General features: G+C 36.3%; 1 protein-coding gene across 10 annotated transcripts in view; it reads right to left on the minus strand.

The window, feature by feature from the left end:
• The window catches only part of SLC4A10 (solute carrier family 4 member 10), a 157,443-nt gene that overhangs the window by 4,759 nt on the left and 135,859 nt on the right, over positions 1 to 16,825 (minus strand). For 8 of the 10 annotated variants that reach the window (XM_040561252.1, XM_040561257.1, XM_040561250.1 and 5 more), the window contains 9 exons: positions 16,240 to 16,401; positions 15,871 to 15,984; positions 15,316 to 15,477; positions 12,293 to 12,544; positions 10,981 to 11,049; positions 8,461 to 8,634; positions 7,689 to 7,811; positions 4,025 to 4,092; positions 2,010 to 2,126 (listed from right to left, as the gene is read on the minus strand). In XM_040561252.1, the coding sequence (XP_040417186.1) occupies positions 2,010 to 2,126; positions 4,025 to 4,092; positions 7,689 to 7,811; positions 8,461 to 8,634; positions 10,981 to 11,049; positions 12,293 to 12,544; positions 15,316 to 15,477; positions 15,871 to 15,984; positions 16,240 to 16,401 (1,241 nt within the window). Of the gene's footprint in view, positions 1 to 1,270; positions 1,310 to 2,009; positions 2,127 to 4,024; positions 4,093 to 7,688; positions 7,812 to 8,460; positions 8,635 to 10,980; positions 11,050 to 12,292; positions 12,545 to 15,315; positions 15,478 to 15,870; positions 15,985 to 16,239; positions 16,402 to 16,825 lie in introns of all 10 variants that reach the window. The other 2 variants (XR_005820987.1, XM_040561255.1) reach the window with 1 other exon arrangement.

Below are 16,825 nucleotides of genomic sequence, written 5' to 3' on the forward strand. Positions count from 1 at the left end.
CACCCCTCAGTGAATTGTCTTTATGACTGATACCATTTCAAGCATTCATTTTTTCATTCATTACTTACCTAAGATCAAATTTTCATATAATGTTATGTGCATTCAAGATTAATTTTTTTTTTAGCTCTGTCTCTAAAATAATATTTTCTGTGGCTTTGTTTATCAGAAGCAAGCCTTGCAAATTTAAAGTTCATTGAACCTACTTCTGTCTGGGAATTTGAGAGAAGCTAGAGCACATGAAAATATCAGGATTTCAGATTCTTCAAGAGGTTGGTCACTTACAACAAGACACTCATACCTAAAACCCTGATCCCTTAGTTTTTTTTCACCTGAGTCTTTGTTTATGTGAGCTAAGGTGTGTCTGCTATTTTGCTGCGGCATAAAGGTCAAATTGTCTTTTACCCGTATGTTGTCTGAGCCACAGTCTCTGCAGATGCTCGTTGCTCAAAGGATCTTTGAAAATTTCAGGTTAAAACAAAGTACATGTCTACATAATCGATTGTACTATCAAAGAAAACAATATCTACCAGAAAAATTAAAACTACTGCATACCCACTGGCTGTGAATGTACCACATCACTTTCTTCTCTTTCTCCAAACTTTCACAGCCTGGGCAGCGGAGGCACATACAGTAAGAAAATCATACTGTACATCCTTTGCCCATGCACCAGACCGATTTCACTGTTATGGGATCCTTTTCATCCCATGTGTAGGGTGGAAGATAAATCAGAACTACAATGCTATTTTGACTGTCATTAGATGACATTGGTCTGCTCCATGGGTGTTTAAAATGAAGATGGTCATCAACTGTTAATCTTGTTTATGCTGTTTAGGGAAAGGAACAACACTGAAAGGCAGCATGCCATTTTGGGGTGACAAAATTTAAAAAAGTATTTGACTAAAATCTTTTTTCCTTCAATGCATCCCTTCACCATAAAGCTATAACTAGGTATTTCAAACATGGAACTTATTTTGAACATTAGATTTAGAAATGGACAGAATTTTGCATTTTAAAAAGTCACCGAATTACTAACAAAAATATGCTAAGAATAAATTATACTTAGCATTTAAATATGCTAAATCTACAGTTTCTACTTTTAGTATAATAAAAATGAAATTTTAATATTAAGGGCTTTGAAGTCAACATTTTTGTATTCCTATCTGAAATTTCTTTTTATTCTGTCTCCCCAAAAATAACACAAATTGTGTAGGCAACACCACTTTGAACTGGAAAAAACAATAAAGGAAGAGTTTGGGGGACAGGGTCTTACCTTTGGGGAATCAGCTTCTATAGTGATTAGGAAGGGGAGCTTATGACAAAAATGTGATATGAAACAATTAAGTAGAAAGTACCGTTACATTTAAAATTTACGGAAACACTGGAAAATCTTTCTTACAATAGCACTGTGCTTGTATTTACTATTTCCTTATCCCCATCACAATTCTCTAGTACAGACAAAACATCATTGGTTCGTTTTACATTTGTCTGGATTAAACTTTAAAGGTATTTATCTGGTTTGAGTCCAGCTGAAATAGGCAGAAAAAAATGACCAGAAGCGATGCAATCTTTAAATTATTTTCACTCCAAATATTGGTAGATTGCATTCAGAGTACTGGGCTCTTCATACAGATATTTCCAGGGCAGTAATAACTACTACTTTTTCAAGAGGAGAAAATAAAAGCAAGCAGAACAAACACAACAGCTGTTGTGCAATATCCAGGTGTAGGCTGGTGGTTCATTACACAAGCATCAAGCATGTTCAACTTCATGTTCCACTGTAGTGTAACTAAGTAGCATGCAAGTATTTGTGATTTTCTTTATAAATATACATAGTGAATTTGTGTTTTGAGCTTAGAGTATTTTGACTAGAAATAATTAAAGTAAAAGGAAACCTCAAAAATTAAAACTCCAAGATGCTAGAAATCTTTCTAATCCCTAGCAAAATGTTTCAATATTGGCTTGAGTCCAATATATAAAGCATAATGTAGTAGAGGAAAAAAAATTAAAACCTTTTAGAAGGAAAGCTTGACTCCTTTTCTTTTGCATTCTCTGAGGATATCAACAATGTCTTCCACACAGCAGTTTTAGCCATTTCATCAGAAATGTTTATCACAGATGGGTCATCTCTAGGCAAGAATAAAAGTAAATACACAATAAAACAATACGCAATTAGTCTTTGTTACTTATTAACTCTACATAAGCCCTCGAAAACTGATAGTGATGAAAATAAATATGCACAATATAATTTGAGAAATCATGTTAAACTTCAAGAATCCTTAACAATTACTGAAATATTCTCTTAATATATCTTAGCACTTTTTTTTTTTAGTATTTTCCTCCTCCAACAGCAATTAATCACAGTAACATCAATAAAATATATTGTGTGACTTAGAACTAATAGACAAAGAAAAAATTAGAATTTAGAGTAGTTCAGTTGGAAGGGACCTACAAAGATCAAGTCTAACTGCCTGACCACTTCAGGGCTAATCAAAAGTTGAAGCATATTATGAAGTGCAATATTCAATTGCCTCTTGAATGCTGACAGGAATGGGGTGCCAACCCCTCTCCTTCTTTTCTTCTGTGAAACTAAATATTTGCCCAAGATGTCACAGTGTGCCACTGGCATAGCTGGATTAAACAAGAATCCTAAGAGCTCCAAACAGTTATCAAGGTACTTATGTTCTGAAATTCCAGCTGCTTTGAAAGCAATTTGAAAGTAATCAAAAACCTTGAGAAAGTCAAAGATATAAGCGATCTAAAAAAAAAATTCCCTGATTAAACAAGGCAATCAGTAGCTTTAAGCAGCACTGTGTAGCCATTACGCCCTTAGCTTTACCTGGACTGCTCTAAACATGTATTTATACACTCAAAAGTAATAAACCCTTAAACGTTTTATGAGCGTGACATTACATTATTCCTGACTTCATGGCTTACATATGGTTTGAGTGTCCATAAGACCTCACTAAACTTGTTTTTGCATTTGGGGGGGGGGGGGGGGGGGGGGATGACACAAGACCACTTTATCAACCAATGTCTTTGTTCTTTTTTTTAGCTGTAGGCCTGTAACCCTTCCAGTACAGAAGTTTACATACTATTCAGGCAAGTTTACCTAAGTAAACACACTATAGATTAATATAGATCACAGCTCGAGATAAATTGAGGTAAGTATTGTTAATATAAAATAGAACAAAAAGGTATAGACAGAAGAAGAAAAAAAAATAAAACATTAGAAATCTGGTGAATCAAAAACAGGAAATAGGCTGTGATTTTTCAGACACACAGATAGTAAAATACAACTATTTGCCTTAGGATATGTTAAGATAACTTCATATTGAAATATAAAAGATGGCCACTCTGAGATAGTGTTCCTGTGAACTCATGTTAGTGCAGAGATTCCAATCAGCAGACATTTCCTGTCCTTATTAACAACCTTCTGAAAACTGTAAATGAGAGTAAGTCCTTATGGGCTGGCCAGGTGTGTTATTACGATCTATAACACAGCTTTTCATGCTTTTCCAGTTGTTCCATCCCTGAATTATGCCTCATCAAGACAGCTCTTAATTCACTTACTATCTCACATTGCTAGGATCTTAATTAAAATGTTCTAAAACATGATAGTTTAAGAACCTAGTTTTTCTGGAGTGCATTCAAGACCATTGCTGGTCTCTGCTAGCATCAGGGTGAAGGAACTGACTTGCTTTCACAAGCAAGTGAAAGTTTTCATCTTCCTTTCACACCGTGCTTGTCAGAAGCCGAGGTTTGTCATGAATGGCCTGACCCAAGTCCTGTCCGAGGGAAAACGACGTAGTGTGGTCTTTCCTAAGGACAGTGAGATCATATGGAACTACTAGAAAGGGACCAAGCTTTTTAAATGCTGCAGTATATGGTTCAGTTCACATAGCTGTACTCTACTATCAGACATGCATTCTCCTAATATTCAGGGAGCATTAAGTATAAATATGGTGGCACGTTTATTTTATTTGTTTAATTGCAACTCACCTAAAAGAGGAAATGTATATTTTACCTGTAATGTCCTTCTAGTGGTAACTGAACAGTCCCTTCCTCTTCCATTGCTAACATACTTTGCTCTTCCTAGGAAGAAGGGATTTAGATGTGAGACAGGATATGATCTTGTGAAAAGTAAATTTTATGTACTTTAAACCTTTGCCCCCTTTTCTTTAAGTATTTATAAATAGTTCTTGAAATGACGTACTTTCCAACCCTTAATTTAAATATTTGTGATTAAACTGCCTCGAATTTTAAAGTTGTATCTTCATTTAATGTTATTTTTCAATGCCAAATAGAGGCAACACTTTTGTAATAAAGAGAAAAATCAGTTACACTGAGCAAGCAACTGTATGGTGTATTTTTAAAAATCATGCATAACTGGACATATACATAGCAACGTTAACGTGCCAAAATTAGGGAAGCCAAATTTAAGTTTGTGCACATAGTCTTAAAGCTGACAAAAGTTTTATTGCAGTGAAAAGTAGTAAAACAAGACACCAATATTAGTTTTCATTTAAACAGGGAAAAGACTTCTATGAGGACAGGGAGTAGAGAGAATCAGATATATCTACAAAAAGCCTTTTTGTCCCATAATGACAACTTCAGGAAATCATTATCTTAGGGGGGAAGGGAGAACAAAACATCATCTCTCAAGGACCATGTCCTGCTTGCAAGAACAAAGGGAAGCAAGTCTCTTGTCTTTCAGACTATAACACCTCAGGGCTTCACAGACATGTGCCAAAAGAGGATTCTCAAGGCTCCCACCACCACTAGGTCAGGAAAACTGCAGCAGCCTTTGCAAGAGGTTAGCTCTGAAGCAAAACCTCTGAAATAACAGTGGCTTACGGCCTAAATAACAGGCAACCATGTGGGCAGGTAATTCCACAGACTTCCACATAAACCCACCCAGGTCTTGTAATCACGTGAACTGTCAAAGTAAATTGCTGCATGGGTAGCAAGGCAGCTCCCGGGAAGTTAAATGTGCCTTCACATGGATGTAACCATCAAACCCTGCCATAAACTGTCGCACTGTGTGTGTGAGTGTGGCAGATGCCAGAGACCTGTTCTTCTTCCCCTTTATTAGATGGCTTGGTAACAGTTTACCCTAGTGTTCGCTGGAAAGCGTGGCAGTGGCTCTCCCAAAAAGAGAGGCTTGCCATTATCTGGCAGAGCACTGAAAACCCCACATGCCCCACACACTGGTAAGCTGGTATAACCTGAAAGAGCCAGAAGAATTTTTGCAGTGTCCTCCATGTTTCACTATTACAACTATCTTTAAAATTTCTTCTTTTTTTTCTCCAAATGGGAAAAGTCTCTTTTTGTTCATTCCTGTCTCAGATAGCCATAATTGATTTAAAACAAAGTGGCTAATAAAGGAAGATTTATGAGAAGGCACATACAATATCCACTATAAATGTAGAAGGCCTCGGAAAAACATGGCCTAAAAATATAAAAACAACTTAAGTGATGAAATTAGGATCCAATCAAATAAGTTTCAGATCTTGTCAACTATATTTCTGAATATTCTTGTGGGTTGAATACTTCTATTTTTAAAAGCTGTGTGATAGCAACTCTCCAATTAATTCCTTAGGCTACATGTCAGAAGTTTTATTACTAGTTAATTTTGTCATTTCCAGGCTTCACAGCTTCGTAAGTTTTTGACAGTTGAACAGTTTTAATAATAGCTCCAAATATTTAGAAATGCCAAAATATGTAAAAATAGCCTCTCAAAATAGACAGTGAATGAAATAAAGTAACACCAGTAGATTTTCCCAGTTTTGTTTTCTGATGCCATCCTATCAAGCACGGGAAGGAAAGTGACATATAACCAAAACATAAGGATAACAAATAATTCTTTCCAATAACCAGACCCACAAGAACTGAGCTACCTTGGTTTCTTTTGGTTACTGTGAATTGTTACAACAGCTAAATACTGTGATGAAACAACACACTGGTTTGCTTCAGTTCAAGGGGGAAGAAAACAAATCATGTATTTGAACTTCAACCTAGTAGTTTTACAGGCACATACTAAATAGTAAATCATAATCATGATACTTATCACCTAGGTAGAAACTTTTTCTGAAAATGTAGTCTATTAAAGTATGGTGCATATGTCAAAAAAAGTAAAGTTATAGTTCTCCAAGTTACAGCTGAGGCAGTGAGTTGTCAAGGGTCACAAAAGAATGCAAAAGGGAGAGAAAACTAGTTTTCACGCTTATATGTTCAACTTATTAGCTCGTGTCCTATTTCTGCATATAGACATACCAGGGGGAATCCTTACCCATACCATTTCACTGGTCTCAGATACCTCATGGCACCCCTGAGGATAAATTGCTGATTTACCCATTCACATTGTCTAGTTCTTGCGGTACCCTTGTACTACCAAAATCTTATGCCTCATGGGTCACAGGCCTTTGCAGAGGTCTTCAGGGGAACCCTTAGAGGTTTGTCTGCCTGACTGTCCCCAGAGCACTCCTGCCTGAAAAGACCACAGCCTGCCAATACCACACAGCACAGTCTGCACCTTCACCTCCCACTGCTGCAACTACTATTCAACAGCGCTAGAGCAGGACACACAACTGACATTTCAAATAACCTGGCACTGACATATTCTTCTTACTGCTCCTGCAGTTAGTGCTTCTCCGTCAAGATGTCCTTCATTTGTTTGGACCCATGACTTAGGGACATGGTACTAATGTCCTGTAACATTGACCATGTAGCTATAAATACCAGTGACACAGGAGAAAGACCTCAGTCCCCTACATATAAAGTTATTTTACCACAGTTTTGTGAGATACTCAAACAAGTTATTCATGAAGCACAGGCTAGGGGGAAATACTGTCAGATGCAAAACTGATTAGGAAACTACATTCAGAAAGTAGTTATCAGCATTTCACTGTCAGAATACAGGAATGTTCCAAGTGGAAATGCCTAAGGATTTGTCCTCTGTTCATGTACATTCCTTGAAAGGAGACAAGGAGTCCAGATCTGAAACAGTCATGGCCCTGGGTGGTTGTGCCACAGGCTGTAACTAAAAGATTTGGTTAACAGGAGTAAGCAATGTCCTTTTTTTCATTAGAAAGTGAAAGTAAATTGTTTCTGCAGTAGCAGAAGAGAAATGCTGGTCCAGGGTATAACAGATTGATACTGCTACAGGGTTATGACACAGGTGAGCAGGGAGGGCAGAGGTGGATGGCATGCAACCTGTGTATGGCTCAGAAATAGCTGGGACATGTCATGACACTGAAATGCAGCAGTGCTCTCCTCAACATTGCCAGCAGGGGTGAGACAAGTCCCAATGAAGCATCAAAGTACCCCAAGTACCCGAGGGCTTTCCTACAGACAAGTTCATCACTCCACCATCAGCTGAGTGGGTCTCAGGAGGAATCCCCAACAGTGCTGTTGATACGATGTTATCTACATTATGGCAGCATGAGATTCTACATCTGATAGACATCCACATCTTAGCCTCTTAGATTTGTAACCTTAAAATGACATATAAAATATGAAAATATTGCAGTTTGGACACTGTTAGCAAATCTACTTTTTGCATTGAATATGCTTTAATTACAGAACTTTCTCTAATTGTCTGAAAGAAATATTGATAATGTGTTTCAAAACAACAACAAAACCCCACCACAAGACAAAACAAAATCCACATATTTTAAACCATGACCCACCTCTTTCTCAGCATCTTCTAGTTTCTTTTTCTTGCTCTCAGGCATCAAATCATCTAACCAACTGAGCTCCCGTTTAGTAAAAAAGAAATCCATGAGTTTTCGGACAAATACCAAAGCTAGGACCTGTAAAGATATTTATTCAAAGAATTAGGATATTAAACAAGTAAAACTGGTATTTACACTCGTAGAGAAACACTTTCAAAAGTGACCACAATTAACAGCTGTAATTTTATCCTTTTATCCTGGAATTTTAGTTTGGACATGTCAACACCTGGACTTCCTTTGTTCAGATAGTGCATGACTTAACAATGACTGAGGTTCAGTAGATAACTTTTATTTTCAATTAGTGAAATAATCAAGGCAAGATTAGTTAAGCAACAGAGAATATTTTTCTTTTGTTCCCAGCAAGACAGAGAACTATAAGTTCCTCTATGCAATAAACAATCTTCCTTAGTGAGTGAATTTTCTTTCAGTAAAACAACTAAGCACTACACCTTAAACAGAAACATCAAACTGATTTTTAAAAAATTCAGAAGAATTTTCTCTAAGAAATATACAGTAGGGCTATCCACAGATATAAACTAAGTGCAAACTAGACTCAAACTAGAGTTTATACATAGAACTTTTGCTTATAAAGTGTGAATTATCCTCACACGCTGAAGAGAAGCAATACTGTAATTACCCTCCACAGTTAATTTTTTTTTTATTCAATAATGATTACCCACAAGTAAGAAGAAAATGGAATTCTAGTGGAAATAAAAATATTTCATACCATCATGGGAAAGACAATGGCAGCTCTTGAAACCTTTATAATCCACAGGAGTACAAGACAACTCAGCTGAATTACAGTGAAGAGATGGACTTTTCTAAGAGGAACATGCCTCAGATAAATAAAATCTGGCTGATGCTTTGCAGGCATCCAGAATAATTTTATCCTGTCAAAAAGCTGTAAGAGAAATTTTAAGTGTGTATCAAAATAAGCATCAAAATACGCAGTTATTCATACACTACCTATAGATATCACAAATACCTAAGATTCAGGCTTGTTACTCTAAAGGCAAAAACCGTGCAAAAGTTCGGGTGCACAGGGACTACTTCAGTTACAACTGTAAGCCATGAATCTATGCTAGTCCAACAGTGGTAAAAGACTCATCTTCTCTATGGTTGAGCCAAAGTTCTCTGAGTAAGAATGAGAATCGTATTATTTAGGTAAAATTTAATTACTTGGTTAGTCATACTTCTCAAGTTCCTTTCACTTTTATTATGCATTTGTCTCCTTAGATTGTAGATGTGCTGAGGTACCAGTGTCCGCTAAATTACATTCTGTATAGCCACCCTACAAGAAAAATCCTGCTCATTACTGTGTAATACATTACACAGAAAGGAAACAGTTACTTTAAAAAATTACTGCTAGGATTTCAGGTCAGGAACTCTTAAAGTTATGGAAAGCCAGAATTCAAAGTAGATATGAATCTACTGTGAATCAAAATGGACAGAAGCTTGCTGATTCCATCAGGTACATGCACCATTACGCTGCCTTTCTTACACACTCAAAATTTGTTTTCCGAGAATTGAGCTCTGCTCCTTAAGCACACAAAATGTTGATCATTGAGGGATCTTTTCAGTCTTTTATCTCCTGCAGACACAACTCCATTTTTTTCATTTTACTTCACTAAACACTTTATCCCAAGCTGCTCTCTGTTGCATACTGCACTCTTTCTTCACAAAATCAGAGAAGGAAAAAAAAAAAAAAAAAAGATAAGCCAGAAAGTCAGCTGTGATGCCATTAGGAATATACAAGAGAGGTTCTTGTTTTTCAGACTTGCTTGTCTCCATGCTGACCCAAAACTTCATGTCAGCTACCGCAGCTCATTGATGATGGTGATGCACCATCTCTCCCTGGGGGAATGAGCCATGCTGTATTCACACAATCTTTAGGAATTTTAAGTTTCAGGAATTTTTACTGTGCATGTAAAACTGCATTTTTTAAAGGGTTATAATTTGGCCAGATTTGAGCAGATTTCTTTTTCACAGAAACAGCAAAAGGCACATCCTCCCACGAAAGCCATCTTTTCAAATCTCAATTCCTTGTCCCAACTTGGGGGAGGAAGAAAATGAGGGGGAATGCACTTTTCCAAGTAGAGATAGCCAGATTTTAGCATGTCTTAAAAATATTTCTCAATAGAGTACTTGCCCATAGTTCTGAGAAACAACTGAACCATATTAAGTTTATCTATAAACAGCAGTAAAAGCCAAACTACACTTTTTAGAATTTCAACCCAAATAAGACCTAAGCAAAGTTATAAAAGAAGAGTCTCTGAATAGAAAATACCAATCAAAAAGCAAAATATGTTGTCAGCTTTGCCTATGAATAATAGGTTAAAAAGGTCATTTTAAACTCACAATTGAAAATTTAAATAAAGAAAAAAATCGGGCATTTTCTTTATTCTTTGTATTCAACAACCTCTTGCACAGTACAATTTGTGCTTTTGCCATGTCATCTTTCTCAATGGTCTATGAATGTGTATCAATAGCTCAACTTTCAGTAACAAACAAAGGCACACTTGAAATTTCAAGTGTGTTTGTGTCAGATGGGCTAAAGGATTTAAATACTGTGCCATTTAACACTGCTGTAGGCCAGCAGAAATGGTTCATAAAATATCATTACCTGACTGCTGAAGTGTCTGGCTCGTGACAGAGGCTCACACTTAAGGCCACCGCAGGAATGCTGCCCTTTGTCTAGGCCTGCCCTACATATCTGAGACCAGAAATTAAGTAGCACAGGTCTTGCAACGGTTTCACCTCCCTACCTGGGGCATTTATGTGCACAGGAAATATCTTCAGAATCTCACCTATGTCAGTTTTATGGCAGTTAGCCAAAAGCCTCATATAGACAAGTTCAAGATCAAGTGCACCACTACAAAGCACTACGTTGGAAGCTGAAAAGGAAGTAGGCAAGCAAGTGAATGGGGAAGCACGAGAGAGGGAAGAGATCTTGATAGTTCTTACTCAGATTTTAGCCACAACCAAAATTCCCTTGATATACCAAGGGAGAAGAGAAAAATAAGCACCTAAAAAAACAAAAAAAAAATTGGAGCACATTACCTAAAGGGAATATTCTATATTTAGAGGGAATTCATTTTCCTTTTTAAGTGAGTCACTTTCAAGAATTTAAGGTTGGCTACATTCCTCTAAGATTATATACAAAAGAGAATGAAATAATATAATAAAATTAGCTACACATTTAATAGAAAGCATCATCAGTAGCATACTCTACTTATATCCATTTTACCTGAATTCCCTTTAGAGATGAAGCACCCATGTAAAGAAATACTCCGTAAAGTACTGGCATAGGAATAAACTGCACATATAAACAGAGAAAGGGACGAGTATATTAAATACCATTTAACAATATTAAATGCTAAACAGTTGAAATTCAAAGTGCCATATGCCTGCATTAATCAGACAAGTTGTAAACTCAGATTCACTCAATTACAAATTAATAATGCTACTCAGATCACAAAGCAAAAGAAGAATCTGTCTCTACAGCTTTATTTTTCCTCTCATGGCCAGTTCTGAGGACAATGTACATTATTCACTATTAAAATTAACAGAACTACAAGAAAAATGTGTTTGGTTCATACTTAAATGTTTTACTTAAAAGACTGCTCAGGAGAAAGTATCTGAATAGTAAAACTATAATCCTCACAGCTATTCAAGATACACAAAAAATATTTCACGTTGCTGAAGGAAATGTTCTGTGCTATAAGCATTTATAAATGGTGAATGACTTATGGAATGGCACAGTAAGAGAACACAGTAAATATTCAACCTCTAAGTATAAAGTGTGTAGGTTACAGAATATTTCCATAGATAAGTATTTGTTTTAAATACTAAATGCACAAAATATGTTCAGTTTGGTTTCAACAAAGTGAAGTTTTTATGATGTACATAATAAAACAGTACTGGGATTTTCAAGTTCTAAGTGCTTATTCCCTTCACTGTGACAACATGCAAGTCTAAATTCTGATCTTACTGAAGCCAGCGAATGGACTCTTGCTGATTTCACTGAGGCCTGACAATTCTTATAAACAGTATTACGCGTATAGATGGTATTACATAAGCATATGACTAGACACCCAGTTTCAGGACACTGGTGAGCAGTGCAGAGCATGCTGGCAGCATGAGAGAATTTTTGTGTTCATTGCCAAGAATTAACCACAAAAAGTCTCCTGCAACTGTGAAGGTATTTTTAATTATCCAGAATTCACAAAATGTTCTTAAATTACCTACATACATTTACTTATTTGTATAACTGAGCAAGACTGGTTCATGACAATGATAGATCCACAGGTGAATGGCAGAATTCACTCTGACTTCAGCAAGACCAGATTTCATTATAAGGTTTCTGTCTTTAAAATGTTAGATGTCCCTAGTGATTTTATTAGGCAAAATTAAAATTTCACTTTAGATTATCATTTTGCAACATTATTATAGTTAGTAATGTGCCTGGAAAGGGCAGTCATTAAATAATGCAGTAACAGCAGTGAAATGTTCTGTGTACTGCAGTATTATTTATCTTTTCATTATTTCCCCAAAATTACCTTCAGAATACTTGTCAAAAAGACAGATGAGCCCATCAGGATAAAAATCATGAGCCCTGTGACTCTTTGCTCCCGGATTCCAAGAAATTTTGGCTGTTCCCCTGGAGCAGAACACTCCGATTCAAGTTTTAAGCTATTCACGTGGGAAATAGAGAGGACAGTGGCTGCAACAAACCATGGCAGTCCCATAATAGAGCACACTCCAAGCATGACTGCCACCATGAGCAAGTCAAGATGGTATCCGCATCCTTTCTGCAAAAAAAAAATGCAATGACAGCAAGAGGTTACAAAATGACATCTGAAATAAGAAGATTGGCAGGCATTCCTAATGAACAGCTAAAGACAATTAAAAATTACGTGACTTGTAGCAGAAAATAGCTTTCTTTTACGTGGTATCCAGGCTGGGTCAGTAGTGGTGGCGAACCGGTTATCTAAGGGGAATTCCTACCGTTCACTTGAAATGATTAATTTTATTAGACTCACTTCTGTTGTAAGTGTATATATCATAAATCCAAAATAATTTGGTGCCACAATAATGGGCAACAAATAGTTTTTATGCTTGTAAATACGATAATAGTAAGACAATGGAAAATACAGACATTTTTCTGTTTTAAGTAAATCTCTTCTCTCAATAACAATGGATGCTAGTGTACAGAACATCCAACTGCACTGCCTACTTTCCATAGCACTAATCTTAATAGGCCATCCATCCATCCCTACACAGAAGGTAAAACATGAATTTTGATTCTTTCCTACATAAAACCTCTCCAGTTAACATTTACAAAATCAGTTTATGCCCTAAATGGCCAGAAAACCACACCAATATTTGTAAAGTCTTTATAGATGGTAAACACATGATAGTAATAAGCGTTCCCTAATGTACTTCCATCTAATCTAAGAACAGGCAGATAGATATGAAGAGAAATTAAGCTATAACTAAGCTATACATTAAACTACAAAATAATCATAATCATCACCAAGTGCTGTTTTGCTGGTTTCCTTATTCAATATTGAGAAGTAATATAATAAACATTTATATGGGAAGCCAGTATAAAACCTTTGGTTTTGGACTATCTCTGTAGCAGTCAAATACTTTGTCAATTTACCAGCATTATGCTTTGCTTTTGTAGTTGTGGACACAACATTTTGGTCAAACCTCAGGCACATTTAAAAGCCTACATATTTGAAAACGACCAATGATCTGCATCAAGCTTACTCATATAAATGTTTGTTAGCATAGCTAGAAGGAATATTTCTTTTTCTATTTTAGTAAGTATCCAGGAATACTATGTAGCTGCAAGCAACAAATCAAGATATTTTTCCTTTAAAAAGTCAGGTAGTGAGTTATCTGCACAATATGGCAACAAATCCAATGTCATGGTCTGATGAAGCCGTGATGTTCATACAAACAATGAATATGTTGAACCATAATTTTGCCTGTAAACCCATGCAAATGCCTTTTGACATAAAAAAAGTAACTAAACTAAACTTGGAAGGGTTTGCTACAGAGACTGCCAAAAGCTGAAATGTGCACTATTCAGAATTTGCTATGGGAAGTATAAAAAAGGAGGGGAAGAACAAGCTGGAAGCAAACAAGTCATTTCTTTCTGAAGACAACTTTAATTTCTAAAATGGGAAGTGTCTGGGTTTATGAAAATGCAAGCCACATCAAAATGAAAATGCCATCTTATTTACTTACTTTATCTGAAAAGGGGAATTCATATAAAATACAGAAAATGAAAAGAACCAACTCTAGCGGCCTTCCCTCACTCCCCAAAAGCACTCATGAATCTTATCTCCAAGACACATCTTGACAAGCTCAGAGATGTGTCAAACAAAGATATTAGTTACATGCACAATGCACTCAAAGAAAAAGTTTAATTCTAAATCCTAACAGAGACACCTTTTTTTACCTTCTGACACATTTATGAGGAATGTATCTGCTAATGCATACAGAATCCGAGAGCATTTCCTCACATTCATACATGATCTGAGGAACCTGACATATGGGAAGAAAAGGAAGCATAGCAACAGGTGATGCTACACCAGACCCCAGCAAAACTAAAACGCAGCAAGACAAGGGGGCAGCCAGGAGGACCATCTGACTCCCAGATGCCAGTGCTGAAAAAACACATTCCAAAGCTTGGCAGCAAATTCCTGCATCTGTCAAGTTAACCACATGCAATGCTATGGATTGACATGAAGAGCCAGGCTGACAAAGAGGGCAAAAAAAGAACATATCAAATGTCACAATCATCCAAGAAGAGGCAGTGCAGAGTGAAGGTTGCAAATGCATTTGCTAAAGCAACTTGGGATTGGATTGCTGCTTATTAAAAGTATGTCAAAAAAAAAAAAAAAGCCTAAGCTCGCTGCATATACATGTACAGAAACCTGCTGCTAGATTTTGCCCAACAGTTTTTCAGAGGGGTGATGTCCCTTTTTCTCTCTCCATCTGTAGGCAACTAAAGTGTTAGAGAACAGAGCAGGAAGTTGTCCTATGTTGTTTTAAGAACCCATTGTGCCACTAAAGTTCAGTCTTATTCTCCTCCATTCTTTAAGAGGGAGGACACACAAAAAATGGATGGGTAGAAGTACAGAGAAAGATGAAGAGAGAGGAAAAAAAAATCTTGTAATGCAAAATAACCCCTGATTTTTCTAAGTCTGGTCCAGTAGGCAAACACTGTCAATATTTGAAGACGTAATATAACAGTGATGAAGGAAATGATTAACTTCCGGGTTATTTTCTTTAGGTGAATTGGTATCATGCTCCAAATAAAGTATAGAGGATAGAATTTTATTGATTCAGAATCTCTGTACCAAATCACACTAGTAAAGACTTCTGTAAGGCAGCAAATCACTGAACACAGGGCACAGATACCACATAGACTGATGGAAAAATGCATAACAATGCTTAATAACAGTGCTATATAGCATAAAGTAAATTAGCATCCTCAAGTAGATGAAAATATATTACATAACCTGAAGCAGAAAATGACAATAAAATGAACTATTTGACTGAATACCTTTAGTTTGTGTTCTTTTCTATTTATAATGACAGCTGTGATCTGCTGGTCCATAAAGATAAGGATAGTACAAAGCAGGGCTGGAATTACAGCAGCAATGACTGTCCACCAAGGATTAGGCCCCAAAGGAGTAATAAACCATCCACGATCATCTCTGGTGGGCTACAAAAAGAAAGTCATGCATGACTAAGGATATCTAAGGATTATCTACACAAGAACACACACACAAACATTTCTAGGATACAACTTCCTTTAAAATGAATAAATAATCTCTCTATATAAGATGACAGAAAAAAATGCTAAACTTCCTATAATACCAAAAAGAGAAGCTATATGTAATAATAGCATCTAGGGTACTGCAGACTTGGTTATATTTGGAAGGAGACCCACCCAACTACACAGGCCACTGATCAGAGCAGTTTTATAGCATATGGCGAGCACAACAAATTCTTAATAGTATCAGTACTCCCTGACTACAAACATATAATAAATTAAACTACTATAGTGCACTATTTTATCAAAATAGTAAGGCAGTGCAACTAATCAACAAATTACCTTAAAAGCATTTGGAACCTGAAGTTTTGGTGATGGAATCCCAATGGCATAGTCAATTAAAACCATGGACAAAATAGTGAGAAAGACAGCAAAATCGCTGACAACAGATCGCACCTATGATTATCAAGAGAAATGACAACTTTAACAAAAGCACTCGTGTCATTTAGGACCTATTACGACTCATTTCTTTTCAGAGTTTCAAGATATTTTTTGCTTACAGATAAAACCATACTTATTCTGGCACAATTTTTTAACAGAGAACAGACACAGTGTCCATTTTACCAGCAGCAAACTGAATTTGCAGTGCAGCTGGCATTCATGCTTGCACATGACTAATGACAACTTTTGAATTAAACAAATGGCACACACCTTTGTTGGGAAGTATCGGCTAGTTTTGAACTGCTTCAGTGTGGATGACAGAGTTACTGTAGAAAAGAATAAGATGACAGACCAGAAGAGGACATCTGGAACATAAGGGCCATGATGACCACAGGCTCGTCCAACAAATGCTCCATGAAACTTTTTACATTCCTATCAGGGAGAACAAAGTAGTATTGTTCTGAAAAGTATGCTTATGCTGATACTTTCTTTCCAATTACTTTCCTAAACTTTTAGTTTTTTAGTTCCCAAACTAAAATCTAGATTGTATTAACAGAAATAGTAAAATCATTTTTAGGTATTTATTCTTTGAAAAAATAAGACTACAAGTATTTCTATCTGGTCTACGTGGAAAAGTCTCAAACCCTCAAAAGAATCACTTTTTTAACCACTATTACATGATAAAGTCACTAAGATATACCATAAAGCAAGTCATTAATTTAAAAACAGACTTATTTCAAATTGAACACACACATTTATTTTCTGTTTCAAAAACAGATTTGCTCTTCCTAATTCCTTCCAAGAAAGGAAAGTTTGAAAACAACCAAGAGAAAGGCTGCTCCTGAATTCCTGCTTC

Source organism: Cygnus olor, chromosome 6 (assembly GCF_009769625.2).
Source record: "Cygnus olor isolate bCygOlo1 chromosome 6, bCygOlo1.pri.v2, whole genome shotgun sequence".
NCBI lineage: Eukaryota > Metazoa > Chordata > Aves > Anseriformes > Anatidae > Cygnus > Cygnus olor.